The sequence below is a fragment of the Rattus norvegicus genome, chromosome 19 (genome assembly GCF_021556685.1).
Source record: "Rattus norvegicus strain SHRSP/BbbUtx chromosome 19, alternate assembly SHRSP_T2T, whole genome shotgun sequence".
Classification (NCBI taxonomy): domain Eukaryota; kingdom Metazoa; phylum Chordata; class Mammalia; order Rodentia; family Muridae; genus Rattus; species Rattus norvegicus.
This window is the reverse complement of record NC_141552.1, coordinates 41,388,384-41,405,060: the sequence shown is the minus strand read 5'-3', so window position 1 is coordinate 41,405,060 and position 16,677 is coordinate 41,388,384. Positions and strand designations below refer to the sequence as shown.

General features: G+C 42.0%; 1 protein-coding gene across 10 annotated transcripts in view; it reads left to right on the top strand.

Moving 5' to 3' along the window:
* Inpp4b (inositol polyphosphate-4-phosphatase type II B) overlaps positions 1-16,677 on the top strand; it is a 743,006-nt gene that overhangs the window by 407,717 nt on the left and 318,612 nt on the right. For 8 of the 10 annotated variants that reach the window (XM_087593773.1, XM_087593768.1, XM_087593769.1 and 5 more), the window contains 2 exon segments: positions 4,191-4,309; positions 6,734-6,850. In XM_087593773.1, the coding sequence (XP_087449899.1) occupies positions 4,191-4,309; positions 6,734-6,850 (236 nt within the window). 10 annotated transcript variants of the gene reach the window in all.

The window sequence follows — 16,677 nt, the reverse complement described above, 5'->3', positions numbered from 1 at the left end:
ATAAACCAGGCGGTCAATGGACGTGCACACATTTTCATCCCAACCCTTTAACATCTGTATATTTAAACTATTGATGTTGGAAAATGTTTATTTTTAATAGCTCAGCCCAAAGGAAATCAGTAAGGAGGCAGAAGTAAAATTAGAATCTGTTGGTGAGTGGATCACTTGATAGTACGCACTTAATTCAAAGAGTTAGAATTATATTTAATCAACCATTTAGTCTTTAGGAATTCTTAATTTAGTAGGATAAATTGCCTCTACCTAAGATGAGTAGATGTCTATGGTATATTTTCATGTATGCACATATTTGACCATATTTACTACTCTCGTCTGTCTCCCTGACCCCCCCCACCGATTACGTTCTCCATCCTAATTCAATGGCCTTGTGTGTTTACTTAATGTTCCTTGTTAGAATGGTGCTATTTATAAGGACACAGGCACCTTACCAGTGGCTATACCACTAAAACACAGTCACCCCCTTCTCCAGCAACCAGTAAGTACCCATAGAGCTTTTGGGAGGTTTGAGGTAAATTCTTAAATAAACCAGAAGCAAAAAATCTTCAAGTGCTGTATGTAGTCCTCTACTGTAACATATTAAGGAAGGTCATTTATCTAAGGGACTCTTGGAGTAGAGCTGCATGTGTTAAAAGGAGAGAGAGGTAAGGATGCTTTGGAAGATGGATATAACATTTTTAGATTTTGAAAGCATATATATTTAGGGTTCTTGTCTTAGTCACCTTTCTATTGCTATGATAATAAACCATGACTAGGACAATTTATAGAAGAAAGAGTTTAATTTGTGTAGTGGTTTCAGAGTGTTAGAGTCCGTGATGGTGGAACAGCAACATAAGAACGGTTGAGAGCTCACATCTTGACCCAGAAACAGAAGGGAGACAGAGAGCCTTGGGAATCACACAATCTTCTGAAAGCTGAAAGTGCACCCCAGTAACACACATCCTCCAACAAGGTCATAGCTCTTAACCTTTCCCGAGCAGTCCCACCACCTAAGGACCAAGCATTCAAATATGTGAACCTATGGGGACCATTCTCATTCAAACCGCCACAGTTCTTTATTAACTACTAAATAATTCCATGTAGATTACATTTCATAACACTCAAAGGAGCAGCATCTCTGAGCAGTGCCCAGGGATTCAGCCTTCAGCGTTTCAGCAGTTCTGCAGGGACAGTAGGAGGAGACACAGGTCCATGTTCATCTCTTTCACTTCATGATATGAAGTGGGTTACAACACTGGGACTCATATGGAGATATGGCCGTGGTAACAGTTCTTAAGGAGTCATCTGGATAGAACTATGTCTGTAAAATTATGTTACATAACAACATCAAATACTCTGAAATATCAATGCAAGGTGATCAGTAAATATGAGTTTTGCATGTAAAAGTTCATTTACAAGAAACCCATGGCTCTGTCTACCCTGACAGTTGAGGCAGTGAGTGACACTGTTTGTGATTTATTTACTCTGTGCCATAAAACTAGAAAAGAGGGAAACCAAGCCTACAGAATACTGTTTGGTTTCAGAATTTCTCTAGGCCTCTTGCTGCTTTTGTGTTAAGAAACAGTGAAGACTCAGAGCTGTTTGGCACTGGCCGATCCCCCAGAGGACCTGGGTTCAATTCCCAGCACTCACATTGCCTATAACTCCAGTTTCAGAAGATCTGACACTTTCACAAAGACATATGAGCAGGTAAAACATGAATTTACATGAAATAAAAATAATTATGGGCTGGAGAGATGGTTCAGCGGTCAAGATCATTGACTTGCTCTTCCAGAGGTCCTGAGTTCAATTCCCAGCCACCACATGGTGGCTCATAACCATCTGTAATGGGATCTGATGCCCTCTTCTGGTGGGTCTGAAGATGTACTCATATACATTAAATACATTTGAAAGAAAGAAAAGAAGAAAGAAAGAAAAGAAAAGAAAAGAAAATAGAAGGGAAAAAAAGAAAAGAAAGGAGATGAGAGCCCAGCCTCCAATGTCACTATTGTTGCCTGGTTTTGAACGCACACAGTAGCTACATACAAATTGTTAAGTCACCAGTCCTCTTCCTAGCCCACTATCAGGGCCATCTGAAGAGCTGCACACAACCTTCCGTTTTGTGTGCCTTCTGTTCTTGTAGGCAGTGCAGCTGAGAGGCTCTCGGCTGCAACAGAATAGCTGCTCGCTTCTGGGAATAACCACAGACAGCAGAGCCCGATAAGAACTCAGAAGGGATAGGACTTATTTTGATCAAAGGTGTCAAGCGCTCATAAGACAGAGGGGAGGCTGCCACCAGAGAGTGGGTGAGGTGCGTGTGTGAGAGGCTCAAAAGCCCCTAGCTTTAAACTCCAAAGACAAGACGCCTGTCAGCTTCAGTAGAGGCTCACAGCGAAAAGAAAAGCAAGAGTGGTAAAATGAAACACACATCACAAGGCAAGGCAAGGAAATGATCGACCTAACCACCAAAGAGCAGGATGTAAGAAACCTTCGAGTGAAAGACATTTTCCAGTGGTATAGTGATGTTATTGAAACCATGTGTATTAGGGTTTTGTTTGATTATTTGTAAGTGTAGATTTATCAGGCTGAGCAACAAATGGTGGTAACAGATCTCTCAAAGGCTGATGCACTTTGCCAGAGATCAGGTTGATATGCCAAAGGCAGAAATCGGAAGTTACGAAAAGGATGTTTTGATACAGGTAATGAACAGAGTTCCTCAAAACAGTGAAGCTCTGGCTATTTTTGTCCACCCATGCTTTCCTTAGCTTTTCTTGTTTTGCTCAAGGCAGGTGACTTCAGTAAGAAAAAATTTAACAGCAAAATATCAGACAGGAATAAAATTCCCAAAGTTTGGCAAGACGTTAAAGAGTTAAATAATGCCTCCCCCCCACGCCCCCACCCCAGCATTACCTATTCATCAGAACTGGACCTAAACCAGGTTGGTTCTCTTTGAAAACGCCTATATTTTCTCTCATTCTGCTTCTATAAATAAGGTGCTGGGCAAGCCATTGAAAGGTGATAATTACATCTATAAATGGCTTCGCTTTCAAGTTTCAAATTTAAGCGGTGTTACCTTTGTCCCAGTGGCCCTGCAATGACAGAGGTGCCATCGCAGAGGGTAAACACCTTCCTCTCCTGCCTGTCTTCTTGGTCATGGATAAGGGGTGATGTGAAACCTTGGAACCACTGTGAACCACTTACGGGGCTGATTCCCCTTTACCAGAAACTGCATGCGGCTTGTGGCCAGCCAGCAGCTTGACCCCTGTCTGCTGAGCAAAGAGTACTTTTTTATCACAGTCATTTTCAAGAAGTAGAAATAGGATTTCAAAATCAGAGGTAGAAAGTGGGAAAGAGAGTAGATACTAGACTTACTGACAAGGAGTGTTTTTTTTTTATTCCCTCTATTTTTTTTTCCTTTCCAAAACTAGAAAATGCTATAACCGTAGAAAATACTCCAGGGAATACGGTCCGGTGGCTGGGGCTGGAACAGGAGTCAGGCTGTGTCAAGGAAATGTTCTTAGAATGTGTGGCTTCTGAGCCACAATTACCCAGTCCTTATCTGAGTTGCTCTCTCCCCGGATGGTCCTGAATTCCAGATAGAGGGCTCTTTAACCCTTGGCTGCTTCCTCCTCTGCTTGAGGTCGCTGTGGCAGGGTAATCAGTCTTCCTGTTTCCATTGTGCAGAGGACAGACTGCAGAGGGCCGGGTTTATAACCAGGTAGGGAGGATCGTGAGGAGTGCATTCAGACTTTTAACTTAACCCAGCCAGTGTCAACAACAGACATCTTAGTTTCCTGGCTCTGGCCCAAATCAACTTACTTTATGCAAGAGTGCGAAAGAAGCCCTAGGGGTTATTGGCTAATTAAAGCCCTCTCAGTCCCTGGCTGTGTGTGTCTACATTTTCACACACTGGAGCTGCGATCCCTGGAGCACTCAAGACTTGCATGTGCTGCAAATGTGGTCAGTGGAAATGAACTCTCAATTCAGCTTGGCAGCACGTGACTTCCTATTTCTGTAAGGTACTTCCAAGAGACTTCCTCTGTAAAGCCAGCTGAGAACCAGGAGATTTCCTTCAGCGGCTAGACAAAGTTTATTTCAGCTCTGCACAGAAGTTTGCCCCGAGAGATCGACTGAGTTTCTTTCTTTCTCTCTTATTTTTTTTTCCCTGCTCCTTCTTTTTCCTTTGCTGCTGCCAGCCTGCAAGGACCTTGTGGCTCCTGTCAGTGATCGGAAACTGAATACAGTAGTACAGGTCTCAGTAATCCACCCCGTGGAGCAGACCCTGACGAGGTACTCCAGCACAGAAATTGTGGAGGTGAGCCTGGCATGCATGTGTTCCTCTCTGACTCTGTCTGCCCTTTGCACCCCCACCACCCCACCCCACCCCACCACACCCCACCCCACCCCGGCTTTCTCTCTGTAAGCCGTTGTCTCTGTGTGCCGTTGTCTCTGTGTGACTTGTGTTTGCTGCTCTCTCCTCCCCCCAGCTCTCTCTCTCTCCCGCCCCCTGAACAGCTGACATAAGTTATCTTGTGGTCTCTGGCTGGCCATTGCTTTTGTCTGTCATCAGGGAATGCAGATCTGAAATTTCTAAGCACATGCAGAGTAAGCCCATGGAGGAAAAATTGCACTTTTCATTGAAAGGTTTTAGTTTTCTTCTAGAGGAAAAGAAAGAAAGAAAGAAAGAAAGAAAGAAAGAAAGAAAGAAAGAAAGAAAGAAGGAAGGAAGGAAAGAAAGAAAGAAAGAAAAACTTTGCACTCTGAATTCCCAAACAGACAGAATGTTTGACTGGATAGTTGTGTTTCTGTCTCTGTTGAGTTTAAATACAATGGAATGAACTTATTTAAGGAAGAGAAAAGCATAAAGTACTCACAGAGCTCAAAACAGGTGAAGGTGTTTTTGCTCTGCCCTCAAACCCGGGGGGCCCCGGTCTAGTCCAACAGTAAAGACTTAATATTCTCTGCGAAGGATGTATTTCAAACTAGTGTTTTCCAAAAAAAGATAAGTGATTAACTTGATTACCTATACTGTTTCCAGGCAAAGGTTGTAAATATTGCTCGTGGGATGAGAGACTTCCTCCTTGCATTTATTGTTGCTAATACAGCACTCACCGTGTATTGACGGAAATACATTATCGTGCTGGCTTAAATTCAACATGAGGGTTTCCCTTTAGACGGTTTGGTTCTCCTGACACATTTCATGGCCTTAGCAAATGAGAGGTGCTTATTTGAACGTCTGGGGCTCTGGAGAATGTGTCCTGCAGCTCCTTCAGTAGAGCATGTTTTCCTCAGACGTGTGAGCCACTGCTGTTCAGAATGAGCGTCTCCCTCATGAACCCAGCCAGTCTGCTCCAGTCTTGGCTGGCTTAGCTCACTGGTTGCTCTGAAGCAGTGGCTGGAAGAAATGATTCAGACTGCAATTAGAGTCACTCCTATTATGAGAATGACCTAAATCCTGTGAGCCACCCTGCATTTCCCCCTGCAGTTAGCCCTGAATCAGCTTCCTTTCTCTGTTCTTCCACTGCATGGCCCCTGCATGCAGGAAGTAAGGAGTCTCCCTTGTGTGCATCCCTGAATCTGTTCTATGCAGACCTTAGGTTCCAGTGCTGGTAAAATGTATAGTTAGCCCATAGCTGAATTAAAAGTCATCTTCCTCATAGAAAGGCATTTTGACTAAAACTGTAAAGTCATTTTCTTAATGAAAACACTTCAGGTATTATTGTAACTTTGTTACCTTTGAACAGTAGCAAATTTTAAAGTCACATCTTGCTCGTTTTTTCTACTGTCCTCATTATTCTCCTGTGATAAAAACACACATACCCTCAAATGTACTATCATAACTATAAAAGTCATTTATCTTGTTCACTTTTACAATTTTGCATAGACTATGCACACTTTTCTTAGACATTTTATTCACTGCGTGCCTCCAAACGTGTCTGACATCATGCCTGGAAAAGAACTCGTTCTGAAGGAACGAGTGAAAGAATGTGTGAATGAGTGGATGAGTAACACAGGCTTTCATAAACTTTGCTAAAAGGCTTTCAAATATATTTGCCTGTGTCCGTGTGTGTCTACAATGTGATGTCAGATGCCAGCTTTCTCAATTCTGAGGCACTGAAATGTCTTGGGGACCATATGCCAAGCAATAATTCCATGTCCCCAGTGCATCATGCTTGGAGTTCTCACTGGTTTTCACGGTGGTCTGGGGGTGGGGTGGGGAAGCCACTGTCAAACACCTAAAAGCAGTCACACATGCATAGAAAACAGTCTTCAACTGAAAGAGAATCAAAAACAAAAACAAAAGAAAACCAACTTTTTTTAAAAAAACTAGCTTGATGGTTTGAGAAAACGGCTTCATTCAGTTTAGCGAGGCAGAATCTTAGATCATTTGTCTAAATTATTAATCTACAATGATCATATTTTACATAGAATTTTAAATGGATGGCAACTTGACCTAAAGAAAGGTTCTGAATATAATTTTTATAGACCAGGTGTTTTTTTTTAAGAGCCCTGAGCCACTTAAAGAAACAAAAGTTCACCTACTCAGTATCCCTCAGTACAATGGGGCGCTGGGCTCATGGCCCACAAGCAACACTTGGCTCTTCAGATCTCTTTTAATAGAGCTGTTTCCTAGAAAAGCAGACAGAAACACACTCTCCATGTTCCCATTTGTCCCTGCATGCTGCCAGCTACAGTTGCTGCCTTAATGAGTCCAAGTTTTCTGCCTATACTGTTTCAGGGAACAAAAGACCCACTGTTCCTGACAGGCGTCACATTCCCATCCGACTACCCCATCTATGAAGAGACAAGAATAAAACTGACAGTCTATGATGTCAAGGATAAGCCGCATGATACTGTAAGTACTTGAACTTCTTTCTCTGGGAATAGGGAGAGGTCTTCATACTTTGCCAAGCTGTGGGACTTTGGGTATTACTGGTGCTTTTAAAGAGGGCTGCTTGTTCTGTACTTAGATTAGTCTTGTGAGTGTACTTTTCTGCATTCGTTCCAACTCATGTGGCTTGATTCCCAAATGGCAATTGGTTAGGAGCAAGACCTTGCTGGACAGACCTATCTCTTTTTTAAAAAGGCTGATTTGATCCTCTTGGCTGATATTTTTGCTGTAATTTGAAGTTGATTGGGTACTCTTTTGGGGTAGATGCAAATGGGACAGATTAAATAGTAGTTCAACTCTTTTAGGTCTTGTAACTACTAAAAACTGTGGGTTGACATTTCTCCGCTCTCACATTTTACCTTTTCTTGTCAAATGAGTCCTCTTTCCTGGTTGGGCACTATCCTGACACTGTCCATGGAAGTGTTTCTTATAACTCTGGACAGGTAGTGATGCTGGTAGGAGACACTCTACACACACACACACACACACACACACACACACAAAGTTGAAGTAGTACTGGCTTCTAGCCCCCCAAACCCACTAGGCATACATGTAACTAGAACACATGTCCAGAATGTTCCAAAATGCCCAAGAACAATGGCACTAACTGAAGAGAGGATATTCAGATACATGACCCTGTGGTATGTATTTCCCATTGAAACCTTAACATAGTATGAACTACCCAATGTGTCTTAATCCACTACAGTCCTCGTCATCTGAAATGGGGATGCTTCTTAAGCCTCCACAGGCAAGAGCTCACCATTCATGCCTTTTATTAGCTTTAGTTCTGGGAACTGATTCTGTGGATTTTGTAAGATGTTCTTCCTTGGTTGGCAGTGTTAGCATGTTAAAGTGTTGGGTAGAATGGAAACCCTTGATATGGAATAAATGTTTGGAGCTTGAATGTACTGAGGAGACACAGCTGGCTTTGATTCCCCATATGCTGTTAATTACAGTAGAACCTGATCCTTAAAATAGCTGGTAAAATAATCTTGGTGATGGGAGCATAAATAGAAATACGGTTGATTAATATGCTAATAGTCCCCATAGATGCATATGATCTTACTTCTCTTCCCCCATCTCTTCAAGTTCTCTTCAGGGTAGGGTGAGGAAGTAGGTGGGTTGAAGTTCAGCTTAGACTTACTTGACTACATAAGAGCTTTAGATCCTAATACTTCTGAGCCAAGGGAATGAGACTGTGAATGTGTATGTTTCAGAAGATTGGTGATTCTATTTATATACTTTAAAGAATTTTAAATCTCTGACTCCAGCAAGCCTTTAATCATATTGGGCCCAGAATAATCATATCTCCTCATTGGTTAGATGCTAGTTGGCTGAGGCGATGACCTGGTTGTTTGAGTTCCTATGGTGTTCATCGTCACTGAGCACTCACCAGTTAGATCAACGTGAGAGCTCCGTACTCTGTGTTCATGTGCAGAGCTCTATGTTCATGTGTCAGTGCTCTAAGAGAGAGAAGGTGTCATTTTCTCTGTGCACCCAATGTATCTGCCACGCTGTGGTCTTGCTCTTCTTGTCATAGTCTTCCAAACAACTGACCTAAGATTGGTTATCTCAGTGGTCTCAACAGAAATAGGATTACTGCCTCAGAATGACTGCTCCTCCTCCTCCATATCCTTCATAATCCCTTTCGTGGTAGCACTGCCCTTTGAGACAGACCAAGAGGTAGCATTGGTCTAAGGGTTGAGGGGAAAGACAGGAGGTGTCAAGATCATTACCAAGGTCTCATAGCAGTTAGTTCTTCCCTCATTATGAAAAAAATATATTTTCAGGATGGGTTACTCTGATACCCCACTGCTTGATAGGGACATAACCCTGAAGCACAAGCACATGGGCTAAGAGAAGAGAGCAGTTCTGGGAGAACAGTTGATGTCTCGGGGCTGTATTCTGGTCATATGCAGTATGTAAAATGTATTCTGGTCATGGAGCATGTAAAATCTCCTGAGACCTGAAATTAATAAATGTGTCTTTCAGAATGTTATTTACGATGTTCGGCCTTAGGGACAAGGAAGGAAGTGAAGTCTTTCACGTTCTTTTAAGAACATCTGAGCAAGGAGAAACTTTAGGCAAGCAATATCATTATCAAAGCTTGTCTCTTTCCTCTTTACCGCTAACTTGGGGAGTTGGAAGGTACTGGATAAGGTTCCTTCACCTGAGGAAGGCTATCTAAACAGTCAGCCTATGATTAGGTCAGGGCACTGCATCTGCCTGTGGCTGAAATGTGAATTTCTGCTCTAGTTTTCAGAAGTACACACTGACCTCCTTGTTTTTGCTCTGTGGATAAATAATCCTTTGCAGTTTCTGCCACTTAATTAGTTCCTAACACAGAATCTGGTGTGCTGTGGACACTGGGCAATCCTAGTTGAGACGATGTAATGCATAGCATTGTAAAAATGGCCTGTTACCGCTATGACTTCCCACAAGAGCTGCATTGACACTGGATGCAAATGTATTGCTTCCTGTGTTCTCTGCCCCAGGTGGATTAGTCCCTAGACAGAAGGATTCAGTTTTCTTCGTCCGTGATTTCTGTGTTGGCTCGTTCAGAACATTCAGCCTAACTAGTTAAGAAAACAAAATCCTGTTATCACGGAAAGTCATGATGCAGCGGGAGACAGAAGGCAACTGAGATAATGAACCACTGAGACACTACCAAGTGTTCCACACATACTTCCTTTCAGTTATACAACAGATGGTTGAGTGTGTTATCGTCGTGCCCACTCAGACGATGCAGCTGGTATCTGGAGAATTCCAGATGTTTAGAGACCCTTCAGTTCTCCAAACCTTGCTGTGACACATGCATCCTTGGTAAGCTTTTCTTCACTTTTATGCCCACAGTTTATTTTTATATTAATACATGTAATAACACTCTTAACATAGAGCTTAAAAGTACTTAAAAGTTTATTATTTTAAAAAGAGTGTGTTTCTAGACAGGGAAAATCTACAAACCAAATTGTAAGCATTTAAGACATATATAATTGTCTATGTTTAAATATATTTATTGTATGATAAAGCAGTAACAACCATTTATTCATAAAGGAATAATAGTAGTTAACACTATTTTGTGACATTTCCAATTATGCCTCAAACTTTTGCTTTATTCCTTTAACCTTATTTGTTTGTTTGCGTTTTCTGTGACCTTTTAGCCTGTCCCTTCTCTCAGCTCTGACCTTTGGGAGGTCACAGCTTACAGTAGGATCTAGTGAGCCTCACACAGAAGGGGTTCCCAAGCTTCAGTTTGTTATTCCTTCTGAAAGAGTTTGCCTGAAGGTATCTACCAGATGAAAGGTGGCCTGAATTTAGAAATATGCTTATTTTATACTACTGTATATTTTCCATAGAATAACATGAAGGGATATGAAATGATGAGTTTATTAGCTACATATGCCCATGTATCTTCTGCCCAAGATAGAATATGAGCCATGCCATTTACTCCAGTAAATTCCCTTGTGCCTTCATGCAACTGACTGATATCCCACACAGACTCAGGAAAGCACTGTCTCATATAGTATTTCATTTGTTCTTGAAATGTACAGGATTGAAGTAGTACAGTATGTTTCATCTAGTGACTAATGACTGTTGCTCAACGTAACGCTTAAATTTGTTCATTTGCTGTGTGGATCCATCCCCCATCCTTTTTCATTGCTGAATCTCATGCTTTTGTGTCAGGCCACAGTTTATTTATTCATCTCCTTATTGATAGACATTCAGGTTGCTCCTAGAGTTTGACAACGATGAATGAAATGTCAAATATCTGTTTTTATTCTCTAGAACATATACCAGGGAGTATAATTGTTAGATGGCAGGACTGATTCATGGTTACCTTCCCTAAAGCAATCAGACTCTGTCCAAAGCCTCACTTGCTCTTTGTTAGCTGATATTACTAGTCTGGTCATTAGCAGGATTTTGTGATGTACACTTCGTGATCACCAATTAGGCTTCCATACAAAGCACATTGTTCCATGAAGAATGTCATCTTCACATTTGTAAGATTCATGAGGGCTGTCAATGGTGTGATCCTTCCCTTCCCAACACACACACACACACACACACACACACACACACACACACCATACACACACATATATACCACATACATACATACAAGCACACACACATAGACAACACATGCACAGACAACACACACACAGACAACACATAAACACACATGCATACATACACACACAAACATATAGACATACATACAAGCACATACACATAGACAATACACACACAGACAACACACACAAAACACACATGCATATATATATACACACAAACACATACACATACAGACATAAACACATACATACACACATATACACACAAACACATACACACCGCACACACACACACACACACACACCACACACCACACACACACACACACACACACACACACACACACACCACACACACAGACAAGCACTCACAGAAAACACACACACACACACACACACACACACAGGAGGGACTACCGAGAACAAGTGGAACGCAGGAGTTTGCTAGTATGTACTGGCCTATCAAGATGTGAGGAACTACGGTCAGGGACAATCCGCGTACAATGGGGTCTGTCACTGAAAATACCCAAAGGCTGGTCAGAGTAGAGAAGGTGGAGAATAGCAGTCACCCTGACACTTCCTGAAACATAGCAACTCTCAGAACTACGTAGAAGGAAGCTCACCTGGGCTGTCGGGTATCACGTACAAGGCTGCCTTCTTGTGCTGGTAGAGTCAATAAGCTATAACTTATCTATGACTCAAAGTGGACCTCATATCACTTACCTGCTAACTAAGTCATCTGATGTCTGACCAAGCCCTGAGGTCTGTGAGCCCTGGACTGAAAGAGTGCATTTCTATTCCCCATTACTTTCTTCTACTCTGGTCTCTTTGCCCTGCTCCTTTTAGCTTCAAGTTTTCTTCAGCTGTTGCCATTTGCTTGACGGCTTAGCCTTTACTGTCTGTCTGGTCATCAGTGGTGTCTGTCTACACTGCAGCTTTTCAGCACAGCTGTCTCTGTGGGCTGTTGTTCGGTAAGCTTGATGTCTGATGGCATTGAACCCACAAACAGACCAAATATGGGCACTAGGGACATGTGTCTTGTATTAGATTCCTACTAATGCTTGGCTTTGCAAAACTCAAGTGCGACTCATTGCCAAAACATTTCTTCTTCTGTTTTGAAAGGAGCAGCAGTTAGTAATTCAAAAGCTTTCACTGATCTGGCTAGGACTAGTTTTTAATTACTGTAAGTTTATATACACAGCACAGTGAGAACAAAGGGAAAGTCTAAAGAAGCAGGCTTTTCTTGGAGCCATTTGAATGGAATGATAATTACAACCAGGTTAGGTTAAATTGAAGTGAAAATTACTTTTAAGGGAATGGAAAAGTCATATGTACATCAGCAGAAGCTGATGGCCTTGCTGGTGAGTGTTAAGGGCCATCTGTCTGCACATCACGGAGATTCCGATCTTGTCTTGTCATGATCATGGTTGTTCGAGTGCCATGCACTAAGTCAAACTGTCTTTTAAGGTGTCCTCATTGAGGAAGTCTCCAAATGCTGTGCTGGTGGTGGGTTATTGTACCGTGGTGCTAAAGAACTTAAGTTTGTCATCGTTCAACGACAGTAGTCTTGAATACAGGACTGTGGGAATAGTTTTGAAAACTGTCAAAGACCACACCTTTGGAAGGTGCCACAGATATTTATTTTACTGCATATGCAACTTATTGTTATGTAGCATGCTGATGTTTTAAAAATTGTCAGTTGATTTTTTCCCCAGAAAGAATTGACAAACATATTGTATTCACCTGTGAGCCCACTCCACTTCCGTTTAGAATAGGAAGAGACTACGTTAGCTGCCACACTTGCTCACCCTCAGATTCCAGCTGAGAGATAATGGAGTGTCCAGTGCTGTTCGCTCAGACAGCACAACAGCAAAGAATCTGGGCCCTCATCTCAGAAACTCTAGTCTGTGTTTGTGGTTCATACACAAACACAGATATAAATACGTATCTGTGCATTAATATTCCTGTGTGTATGTTGTTAGGGACAGCTTTAAAATTTAAATCAAGGGTCAAGTTCATTTATAGCTGGGAAAAGGTCAAAATACACTTGGAAATGTTATCAAAAGAATAGCATTTGTCTCTTCAAAGAACGTTGGCAGCTAATAGACCCTGTAGGCAGAGCATGCCTTTTGGATGGCGCGTCCAAGACACAGCCTTTAGTGTGCTGTCTCTCGCCTCAGATCTGCCCCAGACTGCACAGAGAGGGATTCCCAGCTTCAGAAGTAGAACCTTCAGTACCTTCTCTGTCAATGACTGGGGGGATTATATAAAAGCTGCTTCAGGAAAGCAGGATTCAAGGGGAATGCCAACGCTGGGCACGTGTGCTGCATGTTTTACACTCAGAGTTGTTCTTTGAGTGACAAGACTTGATGGTACCAGGTGCCATAAGGTTGACTGTCTTTGCGGAGTATCCCTCATCCTGGTGTTTTTCTGTGCTCTTGCTGCATGAGATGTGGCTGATCCAGATCTGTAAGATACACCAGGGCTGGGTCACTTTGACATCTGTGAAGGGCAATGAACAAAACCACGTTTTTCTACGTAGTTCTTTTAAAATTGCTCTACTACTCTGCCTTCTGATACTCTGACATTCATTTCCTGAGAGGTTCTGTTTCAGGAAGGGAAGGAAAGCTGCAAAGTGTGATGACTGCACAGCCCTGTGCCCACTTTCCAAGTCATCTTGATTCAGTGTTCTCATTTCTGTCCCATTATACTGGGCAGTATATCTATGGCTCTATCTTCTGAAATGACTGGTGCAGAAGAATGAGGACAAAAGTAGATCCCTTCTTACACTAGCTGAACTGTGCTGCAAGTCACATTGTCCCTCCTTGTGCTGCCATCATCATCCAGTTTGATGTCTGAGATGCCATTTCTATTTGACCCATCAATGGTCTTTGTAGGATCCTTTGACCTTGGACACAGCAGCAAGTAAAAGCAATGAGAAAATGATCATCTATGGTTTATGTAGGCTTCCTCTGATTTATTTTTTAAGACATGTATTAAAGGGGGGAAATATGAGCTAAAAAGCACTTCCATAACTCAATCTCATGAAATTCATAGTGGCTAACCAGATTAGCTTATTTCAGGCAACATCTAGGAACATCATCATGGCCCAAATATACACAAAGCCTGTACTCCCCCTTACCCACTCCAACAGATTAACCAATTAGACAGACTCACAGAAACATCAATGATCAATAAGAGAAAGGCAAAATGGCATTATTAATTACACATTAGACAGTGTGAAGTGGTGGTAATTAATGAATGGTAGACTGAAGGGATAAGATTATTTCACAGCTCTGTTCTTACTTTCCCCTTAATTCTGTTTGAGGCATATCAAAAATAATGGTTAATTAACTGATATGGACAGATTACAAATGATTTGTAAACAGGGTATCACATTTGATTCCTACGGGGTCCCCATTATTTCACTACAAGGATGGGGCTTGTAATGAAATTTGCTCGAGGTCATAGTTAATTGTGGTCAGAGTTCAATTCTGACAGTGAACCCATTGACAATAGGAAGTGTCTCAGCAGCGGGGTTAAAGTATACCTAATTTTATTTTGCCTTTCATTTTGAAGATGACTTTAGGTTTTTTAACTGAGGAAGATAAATATTGTTTATATGGTCAGGATCTGCCTCTATGTTGAGCCTCCTGAGGAAGGAAAAGGTCTCAGTATTTGAAGACTCCTTAGGTGTTTATCCTAATGCCTTGGTTAGTGCTGGGTTCTCCAGAAGCCTACTTTATGTTGCTGTGTAACAGAGGTGTGTCACTGCTTCTTCCACACCTCCCCACCCCCACCCCCGTGGTTTGCTCAGTGACAGAAGCAAGGCTTAGGTATAGGTAAGCTAACCAAACCTTGAACGAATCTCAGACATGTTGTCAAGTGATCAGGGCATCTCATCCCAGGGTGCTTATGTCAGGCTAAAATCAGACAAGCTTGAGTCTAGAGCTACATAGTACAGCGCCACTTCCTCAAGGGGGCTTCCTAGACACTGCCTTTTCTACATTACGGATTAGTTGTATCACAGTGTTGTAAGTTCCTTTAACTTTTATTCTTTATTGTTCTTTATAAAGTCTTGTCATGTAGTAAGGGTAAAGATGTCTGGTTTGCTTGTCTCTATCAAATTGATTTTCATTATGATTAATTTCACATAAAGATGGAAAAATCCACATGGGCACATGTAAGCAGTCATTTGGAAGTAGACCCAGGAAATGAAGAGAGAGTAAAAAGACATGCCTTGTTTTCTAGAAACATTTGTCTAGCAGTTGCATAAGTGACTAGTTAACCCCATCTCTCTCTCTCTCTCTCTCTCTCTCTCTCTCTCTCTCTCACACACACACACACACACACACACACACACACACACACACGCATGTGCACACGCACTTGCTTTTCTAGGGCTTTGTGTTTCATTATCTAGCTTAGAAGGACACAAAGAAAGGATTCCATCTGCCCTTTCTCGACTAGGAAACACATCCCTAACCCCTTCTTAGTCTCATTAGCCAGGACTGTGCCCCATGTGTCTATTCTCCCCTAATTTGTAGGAGGGTGCATGAAAAATGGCAAAGTAGAATGATTTTGGATTAAGCAAGTAACAGTGGGTTTGAAATAAAGATAAGGAAGGTGGCCTTACAGAAGTAGCCTTGAAAAAGGAATGATTTTTCAAAGAAAAAAGAAAAGAAAAACAGAATGAGGAGCTATGTAGATTGGAGCCTGGGAACATAACAGCACATTGGAAATTAGGGCTGGTTGGGGTCCATTACAAATGAGGAATCATGAGAGGAAGAAAAGGAGTAAGGCCAAAGATAGCAGAGGTGAGACTCAAATTATGAAAGTTTTAAGGTGGAGAGAATGGGATGGACTGTGAGATCTGCAGAAATATCAGGAAGATGAAAGGCACTAGATTTAGTGATTTGGTGTCACCGACCTCTTGCAAAATAGAGTGGCTAAAAATTAAAGGGAGTGGTGTGACTGGGAGGCTTACTCTAAACCAGAAGTAGAAGGATGTGTGTCAGTGAGCACAGGGAAAGGCGTTACCTTGGCCTGTACTGATACCATCTGGTCATGTGTTTTAGGCCGTGCAGCAACCTGGGCTGAGTTCCCATAAATCTTGAAGTAGTAGAAAGCTTTATTCCAGAGGAGAGAGCTGGAATCTTTTAGGAAGTGTTTTAGACCAGTTACCCAGGTTTTACTTGGTAAACTTTAATTTGCAAATTTTGTATGCAGCATTATTTATGCTTCAGTTCCTTCTATGGATCACTTTTCCAGAGAATGAAACCTAGCTCATTCAAGAGGAAAGTTACTGGGATGTGGGGGAAGAGGACCTGTTCAGCAATAGTTCTCTGGGGGCGAGCTCAAGCTTCTTTGTCAGCAGTTCAGTTCCGTAGCAAACACCAAGTATGAGCCAGCAGCTACAGTCTAGTCCACATGGCAGGCAGACACCACGCATGAACCAGCAGATGTAGTTCAATCCTAAAGAAACTGCAAGGCTTGTTAACCAACCGGAGGCCACTGAAGTGGCAAGAAGTCAAGTCACAGGAACCCCACAAGAGGTTCTTTGGTGAGTTTCTCTCAATGGTAGCATTACCACAAGTGGAGCTCAACACTATGGAAGGTGAACCAATGCATGGGTGTCTTTAGCAACAAAGGAAACTTAAACTTAATGTTTCATCTCTCACTGTCTGTGGGTTATATTTGCACTCCTTCATCACT